The 18,871-nt window shown below is 37.3% G+C and overlaps 1 protein-coding gene across 3 annotated transcripts in view; it reads left to right on the forward strand.

Annotated features, from left to right (window-relative positions):
• The first annotated feature begins 1,145 nt into the window (after nt 1-1,145).
• LOC109191882 (DNA-directed RNA polymerase III subunit 1-like) overlaps nt 1,146-18,871 on the forward strand; it is a 28,334-nt gene continuing 10,608 nt past the window's right edge. Inside the window, exons 1-15 of one of the 3 annotated variants that reach the window (XM_019342556.1) lie at nt 1,146-1,157; nt 8,584-8,721; nt 8,834-8,963; nt 9,854-10,003; nt 11,023-11,200; nt 11,739-11,902; nt 13,545-13,657; nt 13,748-13,847; nt 15,529-15,744; nt 15,815-15,963; nt 16,053-16,194; nt 16,313-16,453; nt 16,901-17,089; nt 17,246-17,447; nt 18,329-18,422. In XM_019342556.1, coding sequence (XP_019198101.1) covers nt 8,648-8,721; nt 8,834-8,963; nt 9,854-10,003; nt 11,023-11,200; nt 11,739-11,902; nt 13,545-13,657; nt 13,748-13,847; nt 15,529-15,744; nt 15,815-15,963; nt 16,053-16,194; nt 16,313-16,453; nt 16,901-17,089; nt 17,246-17,447; nt 18,329-18,422 — 2,042 coding nt within the window. In that variant the 5' untranslated portion in view covers nt 1,146-1,157; nt 8,584-8,647. Of the gene's footprint in view, nt 1,158-8,246; nt 8,378-8,557; nt 8,722-8,833; nt 8,964-9,853; nt 10,004-11,022; nt 11,201-11,738; nt 11,903-13,544; nt 13,658-13,747; nt 13,848-15,528; nt 15,745-15,814; nt 15,964-16,052; nt 16,195-16,312; nt 16,454-16,900; nt 17,090-17,245; nt 17,448-18,328; nt 18,423-18,871 lie in introns of those variants that run through there. The other 2 variants (XM_019342555.1, XM_019342557.1) reach the window with 2 other exon arrangements.

Here is an 18,871-nt window from a genome sequence, read left to right on the forward strand (position 1 = left end):
AGATTATTGTGGTGGGGATTCTAGGTGCCTTCTAGGTTCCTTATTTATATATCTAAGGGTCTTATTTAGGATCTAGTCCTTTTAGGACTAGGGGTTGGGTTTAGAGATGAGGGCCCACGGACTATGGTGGGCCTTCTTCCCTAATTAATTATTGTAATTTATTCTTTCTCTTGGGCCATTGATTACATAATTAATTGGTTTTAGGGATCGTAACACGGGGTGTTACATGCATCGCCGATGTATAGGTGCTATACACTAGCGGTGAATGAGAAGATGCCACATCATTAAAAAACAAAGTCAATATTAGCCCGATCCTTTTTTACAAATTTCAAAATATTTAAAACTTGTATTTTATTATGAAACTTTTTTTTTTTAATAATTTACAAAATATATCTACTTTTGTAAACATATTTATTACTTCTTATTTCTCATTTTATATTTTCTTTTTAGTATTTGGTGGTCAATTCAACATTTTTTTTCTACATATTTTCTTAAACAATTTCTTATAATTTTTAATTCTGATTATTTTTGTTTAATAGGATTCTTAATATAATTTAAAATATATCAATTTTATTTATGTATGAATATATATATATATATATATATATATATATATATATATATATATATATATAATGGAATAAATAAAATACATAAATAAATGTAACGTTTTTTTTTTATAAGAATGGAATGGAAATAGTCTCCGAAACTCTCTCAGAGACCGTCATGCCGACGGCGACCTCTCAGTCACCGGAGGATCAAGAAATGACAAATCTCATCACTAGGAGGTCGAAAAGAGGAAGGACTGACGTGGAGGCTACCTCCCTGCCAACGCCTGAAGAGAGGGTTCAACAGTCACCACTTGCCACTGAATTTGTATCGCCGGGGTCTGCCCAATGGAAAACCCCAGATGCGACTCCGAACCAAGCTTGGAGCTGCAAGGGATTCGATGAACTCGCCGGCGAAGATGTGGAATCTGAGGACGAGGATATGATTGAGGATGATTCGGACCCAACCAACCCGGTGATACCTGTTACAGAGAAAGAAAAGGAAAGGCTCAGGAAACCTTGGCGTAGATCGTTAATTTGCAAGGTTCTTGGCCGGAAAGTAAGCTACTCGTATCTGTTACAGAGGCTACAGAATATGTAGAAACCGGAGTCTGGCTTTGAGCTGATCGCCCTTGATCAAGATTACTACCTTGCCAAGTTCGATTCACTAAGAGACTACGACTTTGCAAAATACGAAGGGCCGTGGGTGATACTAGACCATTACTTGGTCCTCCAAGAGTGGGAGCCTAATTTCAACCCATCGAAGAATACAACGGAGAAGCTTCTTGTCTGGGTAAGGTTCCCTGCGTTGCCTATTAAATACTTTGATGAAAAGTTCTTGAGGAAGATTGCAAGAAGGATATGTCGTCCTATTAAAGTCGACTATACCACCAGCTTGATATCTATAGGCAAATTTGCCCGAGTTTGTGTGGAAATTGATACCACGAAGCCACTACTCTCGAAATTTACTCTGGAAGATGAAGTTATACCTATCGAGTACGAGGGAATTCACTTGGTGTGTTTCAGCTGCGGTTTGTACGGGCATAGACAAAACCAATGTGGCAAGACTGCCGGTGAAAGGGGCAACGATCAGGCGACAGAGGGTGTTCAGAACAGAGAAGGGGATACACATTTGAACCCCCTTAGGGATCAGCTGGTTCCACAAGTGCGCGATTTTTCTGCCAAGTATGGTTCGTGGATGATAGTCTCAAGAAAAGATAGGAGGGGTCCAAGAAAGACGGGCGCTCGTCAGAACGCCGGTAGACAGAGTCCGGGTAGGATAGATGCAGCTCAGCAAGGGTTGGGAATCCCGTCATGTTTTGCCTCTCTAGATGGGCTTGATGGGGACGAGGGTATGCCAATCAATGCTGCTGTTAGTACGAATGAGGGAGCCAAAATGCGAGGGCAGTCAACCAGTCCGGGATAGGGGTGTAAACGAGCCGAACCGAGCTCGAGCTTGGGTAGGCTCAAGCTCGAGCTCGTTAATGGAAGCTCGGTTCGAGCTCGAGCTCGGAAATTTTCGAGCTGCTCGAGCTCGAACTCGATCTTGAACTCGAGTTCGAGCTTGATCTTAAACTTTTTAATTGTTATTTTTATATATTATAAATATTATATATTATACGGCTCGACGAGCCACGAGCCTAGAATATCTAGGCTCGGCTCGAGCTCGATTATCAAACGAGCTGGCTCGAGCTCAATTTTGACTGATCTCGAGCTGAGCTTTGACCGAGCCGCTCACGAGTGGCTCGCGAGCGGCTCGGCTCATTTACACCCCTAGTCCGGAAACACCAATCTCCCAAGGATCAGGACAAATCACCAAGCCAATGGGAATAGTGTGATGGCCCAGACAGGGAATGCGAACCACAGTTCTGGGGTTCGAATTGTTACCACATCTCTTCCTACACTGGCTCAACGTGGTGCATTTAAGGGCAGGAATGGGAGAGGTGGCACACCACGGAGGGTGGCGGCCGAAATGGAACACACGGTGGTTCGCGGCTCTATTCGAGGGGGACGTACCACCAGTACGGTGGTCTTTAGATCTAATAACCTCACGGAAGCAGCTCCAAAGGAGGTGTTTGAAGGTGGAGGGACTAGAGCCCATCCAGACTGTGTGAGTTTGCCGACAATTCCACCGAAGCCTCCAGACGATCCCATGGGGGTTGCGGGGGGTCGGATTGGCCAAGATGGCCCTATCGCACCAAATGCTGCGTTGCGCTCCTAAGCGTTGTTTTCCTTCGCTGTTTGGAGGATTGTGTGTTTTTCGCTTCTGAGCGTGGTTTTTTTTTTTTTTTTTTTTTTTTTTTTTGTGCAACTGGTTTCTATGATCTGCATGATATGGAATTACCAAGGGGCGGCGTCGACGGCCTTTCGCCGCACCTTCAAACAGTTTGTTAGGATGCATAATCCTTCCATCGTGTGCTTACTTGAGCCTAAGGTGTCGGGAGACCAGGCAAATGTCATTTGCTCTGACTTTGGCTTCTCTGAATGGGTTATAGTAGAGGCGGTTGGATTCTCAGGAGGAATTTGGATCCTTTGGAAGGATTTTTTGTTTGTTAACATCATTTGTACTCATCCTCAGTTTGTTGTTATGCAGGTAGGAGAAGGTAGCATGGAACCTTGGTTCTTTTCGGTGGTCTATCGCAGCCCCAATCTTCAGTTGCGAAGGAGGTTGTTCTCTAATTTGTCAAGTCAGAACTTTGACATACAAGGACCCTGGATGTCAGTAGGGGACTACAATACGGTAGCCTTCCGGAGCGAAGTCAATAATCCAGAGACTTTCAATTCGTCCAGATGCTCGTAGTTCAACGCGTGGATATTCCGAGAAGGGCTGATTGATCTAGGATTCACAGGTTCAAGTTTTACTTGGATGAGGGGTGTAAATACGACAACTTTCAAGAGTGCCCGGTTGGATAGAGCCCTTGCTAACGTTGATTGGAAATTAAGATTCCCGGGCACACATGTTGAGCACCTTCAGATGGTATCTTCTGACCATTCCCCACTTTTGATTAATACTAACCTGTCTCTTCCCAGTGTTAACAGGAAAAAGTTCAAGTTCAACATTGCTTGGACTACACACCCTAAGTTTATGGACCTTATAAGACAGTATTGGATCCCAGGAGGGGACTTGGAGGTTAGCAAGGAGACTACGGCTACCACCCTTCAATACTAGAACAGGAACGTCTTTGGAAATATTTTCCAAAGGAAAAATCGCATTTTGTCAAGGATCAATGGTGTGCAATGCAGCTTGTGTATCAAAGTTACCTCGAATCTATTGAGATTAGAGAGAAAACTCTAGATGGAACTAGAAGAAACTCTCTACCAAGAGAAGCTTCTTTGGTATCAACGGTCAAGGGAGGAGTGGATAACGTCTGGTGACCGAAATACCCGATACTATCACATGGCTACGATGGTGAAGAACTGCAGCAGTAAAATCAATAAATTGAAAGATGACTTTGGAGAATGGATAGCAGAGGATGAGAGGATTAGTGTTCACGTGAGGAACTACTACATGGGCTTATATACAAAGGAGTCAGTTCCATTAGTTCAAGATTGTCTTAGAAACCAGTTTCCTAGTGTAAGCGAGGAAGTTTGGGCAGAGATTGACAAGCCATTTTCTACGGAGGAGGTCAAGGGTGTGCTGTTCAGTATGGAGCCTTGTAAGGCTCCAGGCCTGGACGGTTTTATTGCTGCTTTCTATCAAAACGCATGGGGCCTAGTGGGTGATTCGATTGTCAAATTTGCTAAGACTTTTTTCGGAAAAGGAGAGCTTCTGAACCATTGCAATGATACGGTAATTACTCTTATTCCCAAGGTGCCCTCTCAGGAATTTGTGAAACAGTTTTTCCCAATTGGGCTGTGCAACATCACATACAAGATCTTAACAAAAGTAATGGCATCGAGACTCAAGGACATCTCCAAAAAACTAGTCGGCCCCCACCAGACAAGTTTTGTCCCTGACCGTCAGATTACCGATAATATCATGGTTTTCCAAGAGGTTCTCAACTCCATGAGATGTAAGAAAGGGACTTCGGGTTGGATGATAATGAAGATTGATTTAGAGAAGGCATACGATAGGCTGAATTGGGACTTCATCGAAGATACGTTAAAGGACATTGGACTTAACAGTATTTGGGTAAGGAATATCATGTCTTGTGTGACTACATCAAGGCTGTCAACTACTTGGAACGACCACCAATCTGAATGGTTCAAGCCAGAGCGTGGAATACATCAGGGAAACCCCCCTATTTCTCCTCTCTTATTTTTTCTTTGCATATAAAGATTTAGCCATCTGATTCGTGAATCTGTGGCTCTAGGTAGGTGGAAAGGCTTCAAAGTCAATAACCTTGCCTCTCATATTACACATTTATTTTTTGCAGATGATATGGTACTTTTTGCTGAGGCGTCAACCCGCCAAGCCGGGGAAATGAAGGCTTTCCTGGAAAGGTTCTGTAGTAGTTCTGGTCAGAGAGTTAACTTGCTAAAGTCCTCCATCTTTTTTTTTTTCAAAAAATATCCCCGTTGATTTGCAGCACGAGATAGAACACATATCTGGCATTCCCAGGGTGACGGACCTGGGCAAATACCTAGGAGTCCTCTCTATTCATGGAAGGCTGAAGAATGAGTCCTTTGTGGGCATTATAGAAAGAGTTCAAGAAAGGCTAGCGGGCTGGAGAACTCGAACACTGTCCTTAGCTGGTAGACTGACTCTTGCAAAATCAGTGCTTTCGTCGATCCCTTACTACACAATGCAATCGACGCTTTTGCCGGCTGGAGTAACTTTATCAATTGAGAAATTAATTCGAAGATTCATATGCGGGGGTATCGAGGACTCGAGAAACTGCCACCTTGTTAGCTGGAATATTGTAACCAAAGACAAATCAAATGGAGGTTTGGGTATAAGGAGTTTGGACCGAATGAATGAGGCTTTCATGTCGAAACTTGGATGGAGGATGGAACAGAACGAAGACACTCTTTGGGTGCAGCTGCTTAGAGCTAAATACGCTGTAACCTCTTACCGCTTTTCAGACTGGTCCCCGAAAGCGAACATGTCGAATGCTTGGAAAGGGATCCTTAAAGCTGCCCCGATCTTGCAAAGAGGAGTTAAGAAATTTGTTAAGGATGGGAAATACATGAGCTTCTGGTTGGATACCTGGGTGGAGGATTGCCCATTGCAGCAGCTTGCTTTGGCCCCAACACCACGTTACGAGCTTCTCAAACCAGTAGCTTATTACTGGGATCCTATCACTGGCTGGGACTGGGACAAACTGGAAGGGCTTCTACCAGAAGCCATTCTTAGTAAGATTGCAGCCATGTTTATATGCCATGACCACGAGGTGACGGACTTTGTTGGCTGGTCGAGGGAAGACATCGGGAAGTTCTCCATTAGCTTTGCTTACGAACTAGCTTCAGACCATGCCCCACCGCTGGAGGCGGCAAAGTGGAATAACATTTGGAGGTTGAAGGTGCCAAGTCGTATTTCCTCCTTCTTATGGCTTGCGAAACATGAGAAGCTTATGACGAACAACAATAGAGTAAGGCGCGGATTTGCAATTTGTGATAAATGCTGGCTGTGTAATGATGCGATAGAAGATACGGAACATGTGCTACGCAGATGCCCAAGGGCTGAGGAAGTTTGGAGGGCCATCTCCCCTTCTGATCATTTTCGAGCTAAAAATTCTGAGACATTTGCAAAGTGGCTGGACATGGGAATTGCAGGAAGAAATAGTGGTAGGAATCCTCTGAACACCAATACGTACAGTGTTTGCCTTGACATGTTGGTGGTTATGGAAGTGGTGCAATGAGGTCATTTTTAGGAATACGTCTAAGCCTTTAGCTGCTAAAGTTGCCTGGATCAAGGTTCAAGTTGAAGAAGTCACTAATGCATTCTCTAAAGCCAAAGGTGCTAAACCAAGGCAAGCTGTACCTAGGTGGAATCCGATTAAGTGGGAAAAGCCAAAGGAAGGACGTATCAAAATAAACGTTGATGGGGCGGTCAACTTAAATTCGGGCGAGGCTGGCTGCGGTGGCGTTTTGAGAGACTGGAATGGCCATTGGCTAGGGGGTTTCATGTCAAGTATAGGAGTTTGTTCACCGCTGGTAGTGGAGGCCTGGGCACTATTAAAAGGGATCCAATTCGGCCTTTCAAAGGGCTTCACGAAAGTTGACTTGGAGAGTGACTCCAGCGAGATAGAGGCAGGTATCAATGGTGGCAGAATAGAGAATATCATTGCTCAGAATATCCTTGAGCTTGCAGGATGGAATTAGCCAGAGTGGAAGATTGGAGTGTTTCCCGTATATTACGAGAACAAAACCGGGTCGCGGACACATTGGCAGCTTCGTCCAGAGGTTTACCAAGAGGTCTGCGTACCCTAGTGGCTCCACCAGATAACGTCTGTGTTTTGCTCGAGGATGATGCTATTGGGTTTCCGGCATGGCGCCAAGCTATTGTCTAAATTGTTGTTCGTTCTTTGGGTCTCCCCCTTCCGATAGATATAAAAAAAAATGTAACGTTTTTATAATTTGTATAGATATTTTATCATCATTTATTTGTTAATTATCTAGTTTTTATATATTGACAATTGACAATAATATAATTATATTGGTACAAGAAAATACAAAAATACATACATAAATTTATGTAGGTAAAGCATGAAAAATTCATTCCAAACAAATTTATGATTAAAAAAAAATTAGGTTAGCATTTTGCTTGTGACAAAACGTGTATCTGCAAAATCATTACAATACATTACATTAACTTCCTCAATGAAATTTTCTGATTCTGCTACTGCTCGCACACATACACACTATTATCAATTGACAAATATCATGACATCGTTAAAAAAATTCACCTAATGATTTTATGAATAACTTAAGAAAATAACACTTTCAATTTTATAATTATGTGAATATATATAATAGACGAAATTCTTCCACAGTTAAGATTTTTACTTTTTTTTTTTGGTTTTTTTTTTTTTTGGTTTTTTTTTGTTTTTTGTTTTTTTGTTTTTTTTTTTTGTTTTTTTTTTTGTTTTTTTTTTTAATTTTTTTGTTTCTGTATATAAAAAATTACAGTGAAGAAGTTACAATTCAAAACCTCTCAAATCTAAGTATTATTTTACTAACTATATTACTAACATTCTAAAAAAAAAAACTATATTACTAATAATTTTGGAGAATGTAGCTATCAGTTTAATAATCTTTGTATTCTTTTCTTCCTTAATAATTAATGTTAATTTAAGAGATTTACACTAATTATACCGTAATTGGGAAGAATAATAATATATATAAATTGTGTGGGAATATGCATCTAATAATTAAAAATGTTTAGGAAATTAGATATATAATAATTAAGTAACAAATATTTTTAAGAAAGTAGATATATTTTGTTAGTTAGAAATCAAAGAATTTTTTAATAAAATATGAGTTTTAAATATTTTGCAAAAAAAGACCCAGTTAATATTGACTTTGTTTTTTAGTGATGACATTCTCCTTTACTATCGGTGTATTCCGTGTATAGCATCTATACATTAAATATTAATCCTTATATTTATACTAGAATTCTAAGGTAGAAGTATAATATCATTAGGTTATTAAACAAACTAACAAAATAGTTCAGATGGTAAATATAAGTTGAGGTAGAATGCTGGAATTAGCAATAACCTAGGTTCGATTCTCACCGGTGGCTACATTATAAATGTAGGTTTTTTTTTTTTATCTCGATAAAATTCGCGGCGATCGATAGCAGTCGGAGGAGAAGAATCGACTATCTTCACCGCATGGAAGATAGCAGTCGGAGGAGAAGAAATTCGACTATGCAATCAGTGTATCTGGTAGATTTGAAACTCAGAGTGTTGTATTTATTAAGTAAATATAATTCAATGTAAATGCAATCTTATTTTCAATCAATTTTATCCATTGAACCTTCTTTGATCAATTTAAAGTAGTGTTTGGTGCAATGATGTTGAACTGTTTCGTTGAAAAATTATAACTGCATTGCTGCTTATGCTTAGGCTGAACCCTAAGGACAATATACAAGTGATCAACTTTTCAGAGTAGAGTACCTCCCACAAACAAGTTGATTGAGGTTAGTAGTGGTCAAGATGATGATGAGGAAAAGAGAAGAAATGCAGTTCACCAAGCAGCCTTACATTGAAGATGTGGGCCCTCGGAAAATGTATGCTTTCTGTTCTTCTCAATTTGAGCATGTTCTTTTTTCCTTTCTTTTTGAGTGTTTTTAAGTTGAGTTTAATCTATATATTTATCCTAATTTCATTGGCATTTTACAGAAAAAGTATTCAGTTTTCAACTTTCTCTGGTTCTGAAGTAATGAAATCAGCTGAAGTTGAAGTCTATCGTGGAGTTTACTATGATGCTTCCAAGAATCCTATTCTCAATGGCCTATTAGACCCTCGCATGGTAATGCTTACTTTTGTGATAAGTGTAGAAATGCATTGTCTAAGTTTGAATTATAAGAAGCAAGCTTCAAAACAAAACTATTAGCATTTGGCTTGATAAAAAGCTTGTTACAACTTGGCATGGATGCCATTATTAAACAAGTCATCAATGCAACTTTTAAGCTTGATAGCTAATGAAGTCAATTGTTTTCCGTATATAAAATAATAAATTATAAGTCCTATTCATTTTAACTCTTGTGGTTTTCTTCAATTTGTACTTCATCTTCTATTGACCTCCATAACTGTTCGTATTCTTTATTTTTTGCTTTGATGAGACATGGAGTTCTCTATGGTTTGTAAAATGGTAGGCTGTAGATTTAGAGCCATACACCGACTGGGCAGATTTTTGGGGACAAAGTAAAACATGAATGTAGGTGGGCACATGAAGGCCGAGTAAACTTGGAGTGCTAATATTGGATTAAGAGGATGGATGCTAATAAACATTGTAGTGAAATATGACTGGGTTCAGTTGGCATTCCTTTTGATTCATTAGCATGAAATGCTTGAATACATCTTTTATTTTTTGTAAAATTATGCTGTTAACCATTTTTGACATTATTGATCTTAATCTATATCACTTTACCTGCATTTTGCACCGTCTCTATATTCATTTTGAGAAGTGAATAAGAATAAATTTATGGTATTCGTCATAGATCATTGGAATGGAAACAAATTTGACAAACTGGCAGTGGAAACAATGGTTAAACGTTTTAGAATGACTGCCTCTCGTAGTCTCATTTATGTCCATTATATCTTGCCTACCATTGTTTGGGCAGAGCAAGTCTTGCAAACCACTTGATTATAATTGTATTTTGTAGATAACTCACACAACTTTGGGTTTCACTTTTTCAGGGCCCTCCAAACAAGACCAAATCTTGTGCAACATGCAATGGAGATTTCAAAGAATGTCCTGGTCACTATGGATACTTGAATCTTGCTTTACCAGTTTTTAATGTTGGATATCTACCCATCATTGTGGACATCTTGAAATGCATTTGCAAGGTACTTGGTTATGGAGCACTAGTTCTGGTGTTATTGTCCAAAGGAAATTTTACAGTTTTTGATGTTCGATGCAGGCAGTTTTATTAAAACTTAACTACCATTAACCCATGAATATTAAAATTATGGTTCAACCTTTGTTTTGTATAAAAAGTTTAAAAATTGCTGGTGTTACATAACTTTTGCAGTTTACCTGCGGGTCAAATGGGTGGATTGCATAGTTGGTATTTGACAAAAAGTGAACCATTTTTCTCTTTAACTGCAGTTCAGTCTGGTTTTAATAACATTGGATTTAGGAGTGCAGAGTGCTCAATTGTAAACTCCCATCCCCATTATGTGTATTCCTTCCCAGAAGACTAATCCTCCGTCCCAACAGTCAGCACACTAAGTAGTAGGGGATTGGCCAAATGGTTTGCTCCATTCACATGGGTGGAGATCAAACCCCCAACCTCATGCTTATGGGACGAGGTGCTGAACCACCACGCCAACCATGTTGGTTAAGCACACAGCTCTTTATTCATGAGCTTCATGGCACTTATTTATATCATCTTAAAGGCCCTATAGGTTAGAGAATATATGGCAAAATGGTATGTTGAATGTGACTTGTAGGAATGTAGTTGTTGCAATATTTAAGAATAATTCAGGAAGCCACGATATTTGATTTGTTTGTGTCGGAGGGGAACTGATTAGGAGGGTGTCAACTTTCAGGAAGAGGAATAGGGTGGTATCTATTGAGTTTTTTTAATTGGGATAACTATTTAAAAGAGAGAAGGATATTAATGAGGAGTTTGAACATGATTAACAGTTGGTGAATGATCATGGTTGGAACTATGCTAATAAAGAGCTTGAAGATTAACTACTATTTTTTATGGCTGTTTTCATTTTTTTGCTACCAAACATCAGGGTAGACTCTCGTTCATGATGCTTTATCTGGTGCAAGAGAAAATGGTTTGCAAATTTTCACAACTTGATCTCTGACTTCAAATTGTCTTACATTCATTCTCACCATTTTATTTTTATAGGGTTGTTCCCGCATTCTTCTTGGTGAAAAAGAACGTCTAGACTTCCTACGAAAGATGAGAAATACAAAGTTGGAGCATTTGAAAAAGAATGAGTTGTTCAAAAGAGTTGTGAAAAGGTGCACTGCCATGACAAGTGGTCGCAAGGCAGTGATTTGTTCCAGATGTGGATGCGTAAATGGTTTAATAACTTCTCTGTGCCTCTATGACTATGTGGTGGATAGAATTATTTTCCTATTACACCTGCTCACCCACACAATAAAGAATCTGCAAATCCTCCAATTCCATGAGCCTTAATTCATGATTTTCTTTGCCTATTCTTTTCTGTAGAGTAATTTTTTGTCAATATAAAGGCCAAGATCGTTTCCTTAGATGAAACTTCAACAATAACTTTACAAAAGTGTTTAGGCTGTAAAGGGAGAATATCAAACCAAATGAAAAAGTGAAATGTAATTTTTGGAATTTATGCTTTTGTATCCTTGGCGTCAAAGACATGTAATATTGAAGTGGGTCCCACTTCCAACTTTCACTTTTTTGTGATTTCATTGTTGGACCCATTTTCTAGCTTCATTATTAGTTGAGTGATGTTAGCCATAACAAAGTATTTGATAATCAAAATGGAATGAAAGAAAATTTAGATATGTTTACCTTTTCAAGAAGTATTGTTGACTTTTTGAATGAGCTGTTATTGAGTCAAGTGTAATGATTATCTATTCTAGGAATGGTGAAAAAGGGCCCTTTGAAGATCATCCATGAATATGGAAGTCAGTTTTTAGATGAGTGCCATAATGCTGTTTCAAACAAAACCAAGGGATCTATTACTGTGCCTCCAGAACTCGACTCAAAGACAGTTCACTCCCTCTTCAAGAAAATGATAGATGAGGTAGTGCTTTGTTTATATCTATAGTTACATAGTAAAATCACACAGGTTCCTTTCATTTTCTACTTCTCATTTACAAATTTTATTTTTAATTACTACCTGTGAAGTGTGAACACCTAAAAGATGGTTTGTTTTCATCTGTTTTATGAACTTCTAGAAGATGGTGCATGTATCATTTGAAGATGAATGCTTATGGTTAGTGCAAAATGCCAAAATTTGTGTTGTAGGGTTACTCTTGGGGCAAAAACCAACTGCCTAGGTGCATGGACTAGGAAAGGAAGTATTATTAAGCAGTGAACTAGGAATTAAGGAAGAGAATGGAATAATATTGAAGAGACAGTCTTCTAGGGTTAATTGGAATCCAAGAACACTCTAGGGATAATCTAATTCTATGCTACATGCACCCAGATTTGCACTCACTATTGACATGGCGGGACAGGATTTGTTGCATGAACTTCTATGCCAAGTAACCAATCTTGTCTTGCCATGTTAACATTGAGTGTGAATCTCAGTACAAGTTTCATTTTCCAATGATCAAAATCTCCCTTTTGACCTTCAAAAGAAAGTATTTATAAAAAACACTATGCTGAGTGTTGGTCTAATATGGCAAAAGATGATAATAATATAATACCTTAATGAAGCATGTGCTCAAAACTGTTATATGATAGTACAACTATGAAATTATAACATGAAAATGAAATTTAAGACTTTATTCCTGCATAAAAATTGAAGCTGCATTATGGGTTGCAAATAGCCAGTCAAAAGTATGGTCAGATCTCTAGTTGAGGGTTGCTCTTGATAGATCTGGTTGCATTCAAAATTATAGAGTAGATGGGCCAAGTAATCGTAGGGACATACATAATGATGGCCAATTGACACTCTAGTTGGGTGTGGTAAAATAATTCATAGTAATGTTAGAGGCCAGTGAAGAAAAAGACCAATATTGTGACTTAATAGTAAATATGGCCATTGATGATATTAAGTAGAGAAATATGGTTATTTTTTCTCCCTAGCGATACATGGCTTGAATCGAGTTTAGTAATTTAATATTAAAAATTTCATCTGAATAAATTGGTTAGATAGGCATTTACTTGTTTCTTTTGTATTTTTTAAAGTAAATTTTCACAAAAATGCCTCCAATCTAGATTGCTATACAATAATTTACTTCTACCTTCTCTTGAGTTAAATAACCTTGTTTTCTGTTCGGTTTGTTCCAAAATAGTTTGCGAAATAAAGTTTAACATTTGATTACACTGAAGTTGTAAGACAAAAGTTTGAGTTTGCTGGTGTTACCCTTCCTTGTTTTCAATCCTTTAGAAGATTTTTAAGTGTGGACCAGAAATTTCTTGCCTTTAAGGTTAAGCTCTAGCGTGTATTTCCCTTTCCTGAACAGTGAACACCCTTTAGGCCTTTACACTTATCAATCCATTAAATGAAAATGAAGTGTGGATCAGCAATTTCTTACACATGGTTAAGCAACAGCTAATTTAAACTACGTTTCAGAATTTGAATTCTGACATGAACTTATCACATAAAAATAAAATAACATTGGACATTTGATTTAGGTCACAGTTAGTATTATGTCTGTAGGCTCTTCCTCTTTGTTTGCACATTCTAATTCCTCCTATTTCCATGTGATGTGCAGGACTGTGAGTTGCTTTACCTTAGTGACAAACCAGAAAAACTCCTTGTCACAAGTATCCCTGTGCCACCAATAGCAATACGCCCTTCAGTCTTTGTGGATGGTGGAATGCAGAGGTATGTCTGGCTCAAATGTGCTATTGCTATACTAGATTTTATTCCTTCACATTACATAGTTAGTTGAGATCCTGGGTATTTTTGTTGCAGTAATGAGAATGACATCACAGAGAGGCTGAAGCGCATTATCCAAGCAAATTCAAGTCTTCGACAAGAAATTTCCGATACAACTCTTCCAGCTAGAAGTCTGGTATGATATTATTTTGATGAGCTCTTCTCATATTCTCACAGTAGGTGTACTAGAACAAGAGAATCTTTGCTACATTTTAGTAGATGAATCTCTCAACTATCTTTTCAAGCATATTGTGAGACCATGGATATTTTGTATCATTTTATATTTAATATGGATTGAGTTAATGGACTGCAATCACTGCATTCTTTGTGTAAATTTGAGAAATTCATAAGCAAATGAAAGACTTTGGACAATGTCCTCAGGGGCGAGGCCAGAAAATTTTCAGTGGGGGCAAATATTAAAACAAAAGAGATAGATTTAAAAAAATAAATAAAACGCATCGGAAGCATAGTTATAAATATTGTTGGATATGGACGAAAAATAAAATACATCAAAACTTAATAAAAATAATCATAACAAAATATGAAACATAATTACTTTAATAAAATGATTCGAATATAAAGCACATTATAAATCACACATCTCATTATTAGTATATTTTAAAAAAACAATAATTGTTGGATATGGTGAAAAAATATATCTAAAAAATGATCATTGTTGGATATGGGTGAAAAATAAAATAGTTAATAAGTGTGGGTTCAAACCCTAGACCTCCAACAAATTAGATGCATGCCTTACCAACTTACCACCTCATCTTTTCTTTATATTTATCTATATTTTATACTTATACCCAAACATGTAATTACTAGGGTTATATATGGGGTGGGGTGGGGAGGGGGGGTGCGCTGCCCCCGCGGTAGCTCTGCCCCTGACTGTCCTTCTAACCATATGGGACTGTTAGTGAGGAGAGTAACAGATGGTGTTTAAAGGGTTATTGACTCCAGTGCAAACATTGGAGTATAGTTGAATATATTATTTTATTTTTGATTCAGAGACATGCATGTAGGCAATATGGGATTTATTGGACTGTAGAAGCTTCTCTCAGATTTGACCTTTGTATAAAGCACTTGTAGCACCATCTTGGTGAGTTGGTGTAAATAAGATACTTAAATCTAAAAGAAAAAAATTGTATACAATGTGCTCATGTTGGACTGGTGTACTCCTATATAGTTTCAGTAGTTAAATCAGAGTATGACGTTTTAGTTAATGGATCTGCTAGTCCATGTTTTCTGATCTTTTAGGGGGCATTTGGTTAAGGTAATTTGAGATTACCAAGGTAATGTTATGTTGGGATGTTACATACCAGGTGTTGTTTGGTTCATGTTATGTGATAATCCAAGGGAATCTGATATGCCTACCACATCAGCCTTTTCCCTTCTCTTGAGGGAATGTGATTCCCTTGGTTTTCTTAAGTTATCTAAGATTTTCTTAAGTTTTAATATGACATTTTCTCTACTTTTGTTAAATTTATTTTATTTTCAGCTTTCATGTTGTCACTGTATTTATGCATTTTAGATACTCTCGTGTTGTGCCAACATGTGTAACCTATTTAAAAAATTTAAACATCAGAAGTAGATGCCTTTATTATGTCTTCACTGAGATTTGAGAATTCTTGTGGTTAATTAAATATTTTCTTCCCTTTAAAACAATTGCCATCTATAGAAGTTTATATTTGACATGGTAATGTCTAATACGTTTTGTGCTCCATTATGGTTTGCACTGTGCTGATATTCTGTGGTTTTCTTGAATTGGAGGCTTTTGCTCCTTTAGCCCTATTTATGTTTTAAAATTGTCTCAGGCTAGCTGGGTTGATCTCCAAATGGAAGTTGCACAGTACATAAATAGTGATGTACGTGGATTGCCACCACAAATGCAAGCTTCCAGGCCACTAAGTGGCTTTGTTCAGCGCCTCAAAGGAAAGCAAGGTCGTTTCCGTGGAAATCTGTCAGGCAAGCGTGTTGAATATACTGGACGCACTGTTATTTCACCCGATCCAAATCTTAAAATCACTGAGGTATTGTGTTTTACCATGGTTTTACCACTCTGTTCAACAAAGAAACAGAAAATGATGATATAATTTGCAGGTAGCAATTCCTATCTTAATGGCTCGAATTTTAACATTTCCTGAGCGTGTTTCACGACACAACATAGAGAAGTTGAGGCAATGTGTTCGCAATGGGCCCAACAAATACCCTGGTGCGAAGTATATCAAGCATCCTGATGGTACCGAGATGTAAGTAGGATTGTAAATTCCAATTTCTTCTCAATACTATTTGTATATGATGATTTTTAAATTTTTTTGGTTCATTTGCAATTTTGCAGTTCGTTAATGTACTCTAGTAGAAAGCGTCATGCTGATGAATTGAAATATGGCTACATAGTTGATCGTCATTTGGAAGATGGAGATGCTGTTCTATTTAATAGACAACCAAGTTTACATCGAATGTCTATCATGTGCCATCGGGTGACTGATTACTCAAAAAATTGTTTTTAGTGTCTTTTTTTTTTTTTTTTTTTTTTTTTTTTTGAAAACTGTTTTTTGTGTCTAATTATGTTGATATTAACATTTTCTTTGGGTGTAGGCAAGGATTATGCCATGGCGCACATTGAGATTTAATGAATCTGTTTGCAATCCCTACAACGCTGATTTTGATGGTGATGAGATGAATATGCATGTACCACAAACAGTAGAGGCGCGCACAGAGGCTCTTTTGTTGATGGGGGTAAAATGTTTAGTCAATCAGTGTTCAGTACATTCTTATGTGGCTACAGATATATAATTTTGGTGTCCGCTGTTTTATCAAATAGTTTCAGTCTCCTTTTCTCAGCCCTGGCTAATATTGCAATGGTTTCAATACCTTATGTCAAGAGTTGATTTGTTCTTTGTCCTAAGTTTTTCTTGTTTGTGTTTTATTTGCCAAGTATTTTGTGAACTGTTCAATTTCCTTCATTTGGATAAACTCATAACCTTTATATCCAATATATTTTTGGATTCCAATTTCCAATACTGCTTTAAATGTTATTTTAATCAGCATGAGATCATAAAACTAGTTATATATGTCACTCTTCAATGTGTGTGTGAAATAGACCAACAGGAAAATTGTTAAATATGGCAACATTATCTCCTAATACTCTGCCATTGTTTTAACATACTGCTGATGGTAATGCAGGTCCAAAACAATTTATGCACCCCAAAGAATGGAGAAATCTTGGTTGCTTCTACACAGGATTTTCTAACATCTTCCTTTCTCATTACAAGGAAGGACACATTTTACGATCGTGCTTCGTTTTCACTTATGTGTTCATACATGGGCGATGCGATGGATCACATTGATTTGCCAACTCCAGCTTTAATTAAGGTTGGTTCATGAACTCCATAGTTCTTGTTTGATCAAGTTTCTAGAATGAAATGCATTTCTATATTATTGCTCTCTTCCTTATCCCATTCTTAGGAGTTAATTTGTTTTCAAATTTAGAAAAAAGATACAATAAAATTTGTTTTGTTGCTTTTGCAGCCAGTTGAGCTTTGGACTGGAAAACAGTTATTTGGTGTGCTTCTACGTCCATATAGTAAAATGAGAGTCTACGTAAACCTTACTCTTCAGGAGAAGAGTTACCACGACAAAAAAGGTCTAGAGACAATGTGCCCAAGTGATGGGTTTGTTTACTTCCGCAACAGTGAGCTGATAAGTGGGCAACTTGGAAAGGCCACACTAGGTGAATTTCCAATTTTTATTCATCATTTAAATTTTATTCTATACTAGTCTTATATTACTTTTTTGGGTTAATGGTGTCCTTTTTTACTTTCTACGGAGTATTTTTTTTTCCCTGCATTCAAGTTTGTATTCATTACTGTATATGATATTGAATATTGCTCATTTATATTTTTTCTTCTTCCACTGGAAGCTTATAGTTTCACCAAGTATTGTTTTATCTTCAACGCCAATACATCTTCTTCATCTTCTCTTCATCCCTTTATATATATATATGTAATGTTGTTTTTAACATGAAGTTATTTGTTGTTCTGTATAAATAGTTTCTACTGATCTTGATTTTTTCTTTATCTGACTTAACAATTTTTTAAAATCAAGTAATTTTATGCATGGCTATTGAAAATTTTATTCTAAATAATAATTTGTATTGTGATTACTACAGATTCACATTTGTTTGTTCTCTATTTTATCCCAATGCAACTGTATTTTGTTTCCTAATTCTCAAGCTCTAAAAGTTCTACTCACACATCATGATTTATAGGAAATGCTATCTAGATACTGGATAATTATCTAAATATGGCAGATGTTGACCACAAGTATGTTGGTTTGAAATTTCGTATGTCACCATTTTACTTTTTACTTCATGTTGAAGTAAGGAGGTAAGTCATAGGTAAAGCCCATTGCATAATTGTGGTCAGTGCTGTAAGCACCAGCTTATTGTGTTTATGAAAAATAAAAATGAGAATTAGTCTTAATGTTTCATAGACCATTTATGTTAACAATATCGAGAAGGTTGTCATTGAAATGTTCATTATTCTTGTTGTTGTTAAATAGGGAAAAAATTAACTTAAACTATGAATGTGTATTTTGTGAAATGGGCAATAGGAAATGGAAACAAGGATGGACTTTATTCTGTGCTGCTAAGGGACTATAACGCACATGGTGCTGCAATATGTATGAATCGGCTTGCAAAGTTGAGGTATGTTTATGGCATTTCTAACAGCTTCTCAGCATTTTCCTTGCATATTTGCACATCTATACATGTCCTTTTGATGAGATTTGTTTCCTATGCACTTCACATTTTTTCTTTTTTCTCAATTGCAAGTTTTGTCACACATTTTTCATTCTATATTTGTGTTGTTTCATTCTTTTGTAGTCCACCAAACTTGCTTTAACACATAGTGTTGGATTCTTATGCTCATCCGTATTTATTTGGCCCCTGCATTACTTAAGTATATTTATTTGAACAGGGGCGGAGCTACAGTGGGGGCAGCTGCCCCCCTCCCACCACCCCTACCCTATATATAGCCCTTATATATATATATATATATATATATATATATATATATATATATATATATATATATGGTGTAAATACCACCTATGGTCCCTTGAGTTTGGTGGTTTCACCGCCAATAGTCTCTAACT

Source organism: Ipomoea nil, unplaced genomic scaffold (assembly GCF_001879475.1).
Source record: "Ipomoea nil cultivar Tokyo-kokei standard unplaced genomic scaffold, Asagao_1.1 scaffold1721, whole genome shotgun sequence".
Taxonomy (NCBI): domain Eukaryota; kingdom Viridiplantae; phylum Streptophyta; class Magnoliopsida; order Solanales; family Convolvulaceae; genus Ipomoea; species Ipomoea nil.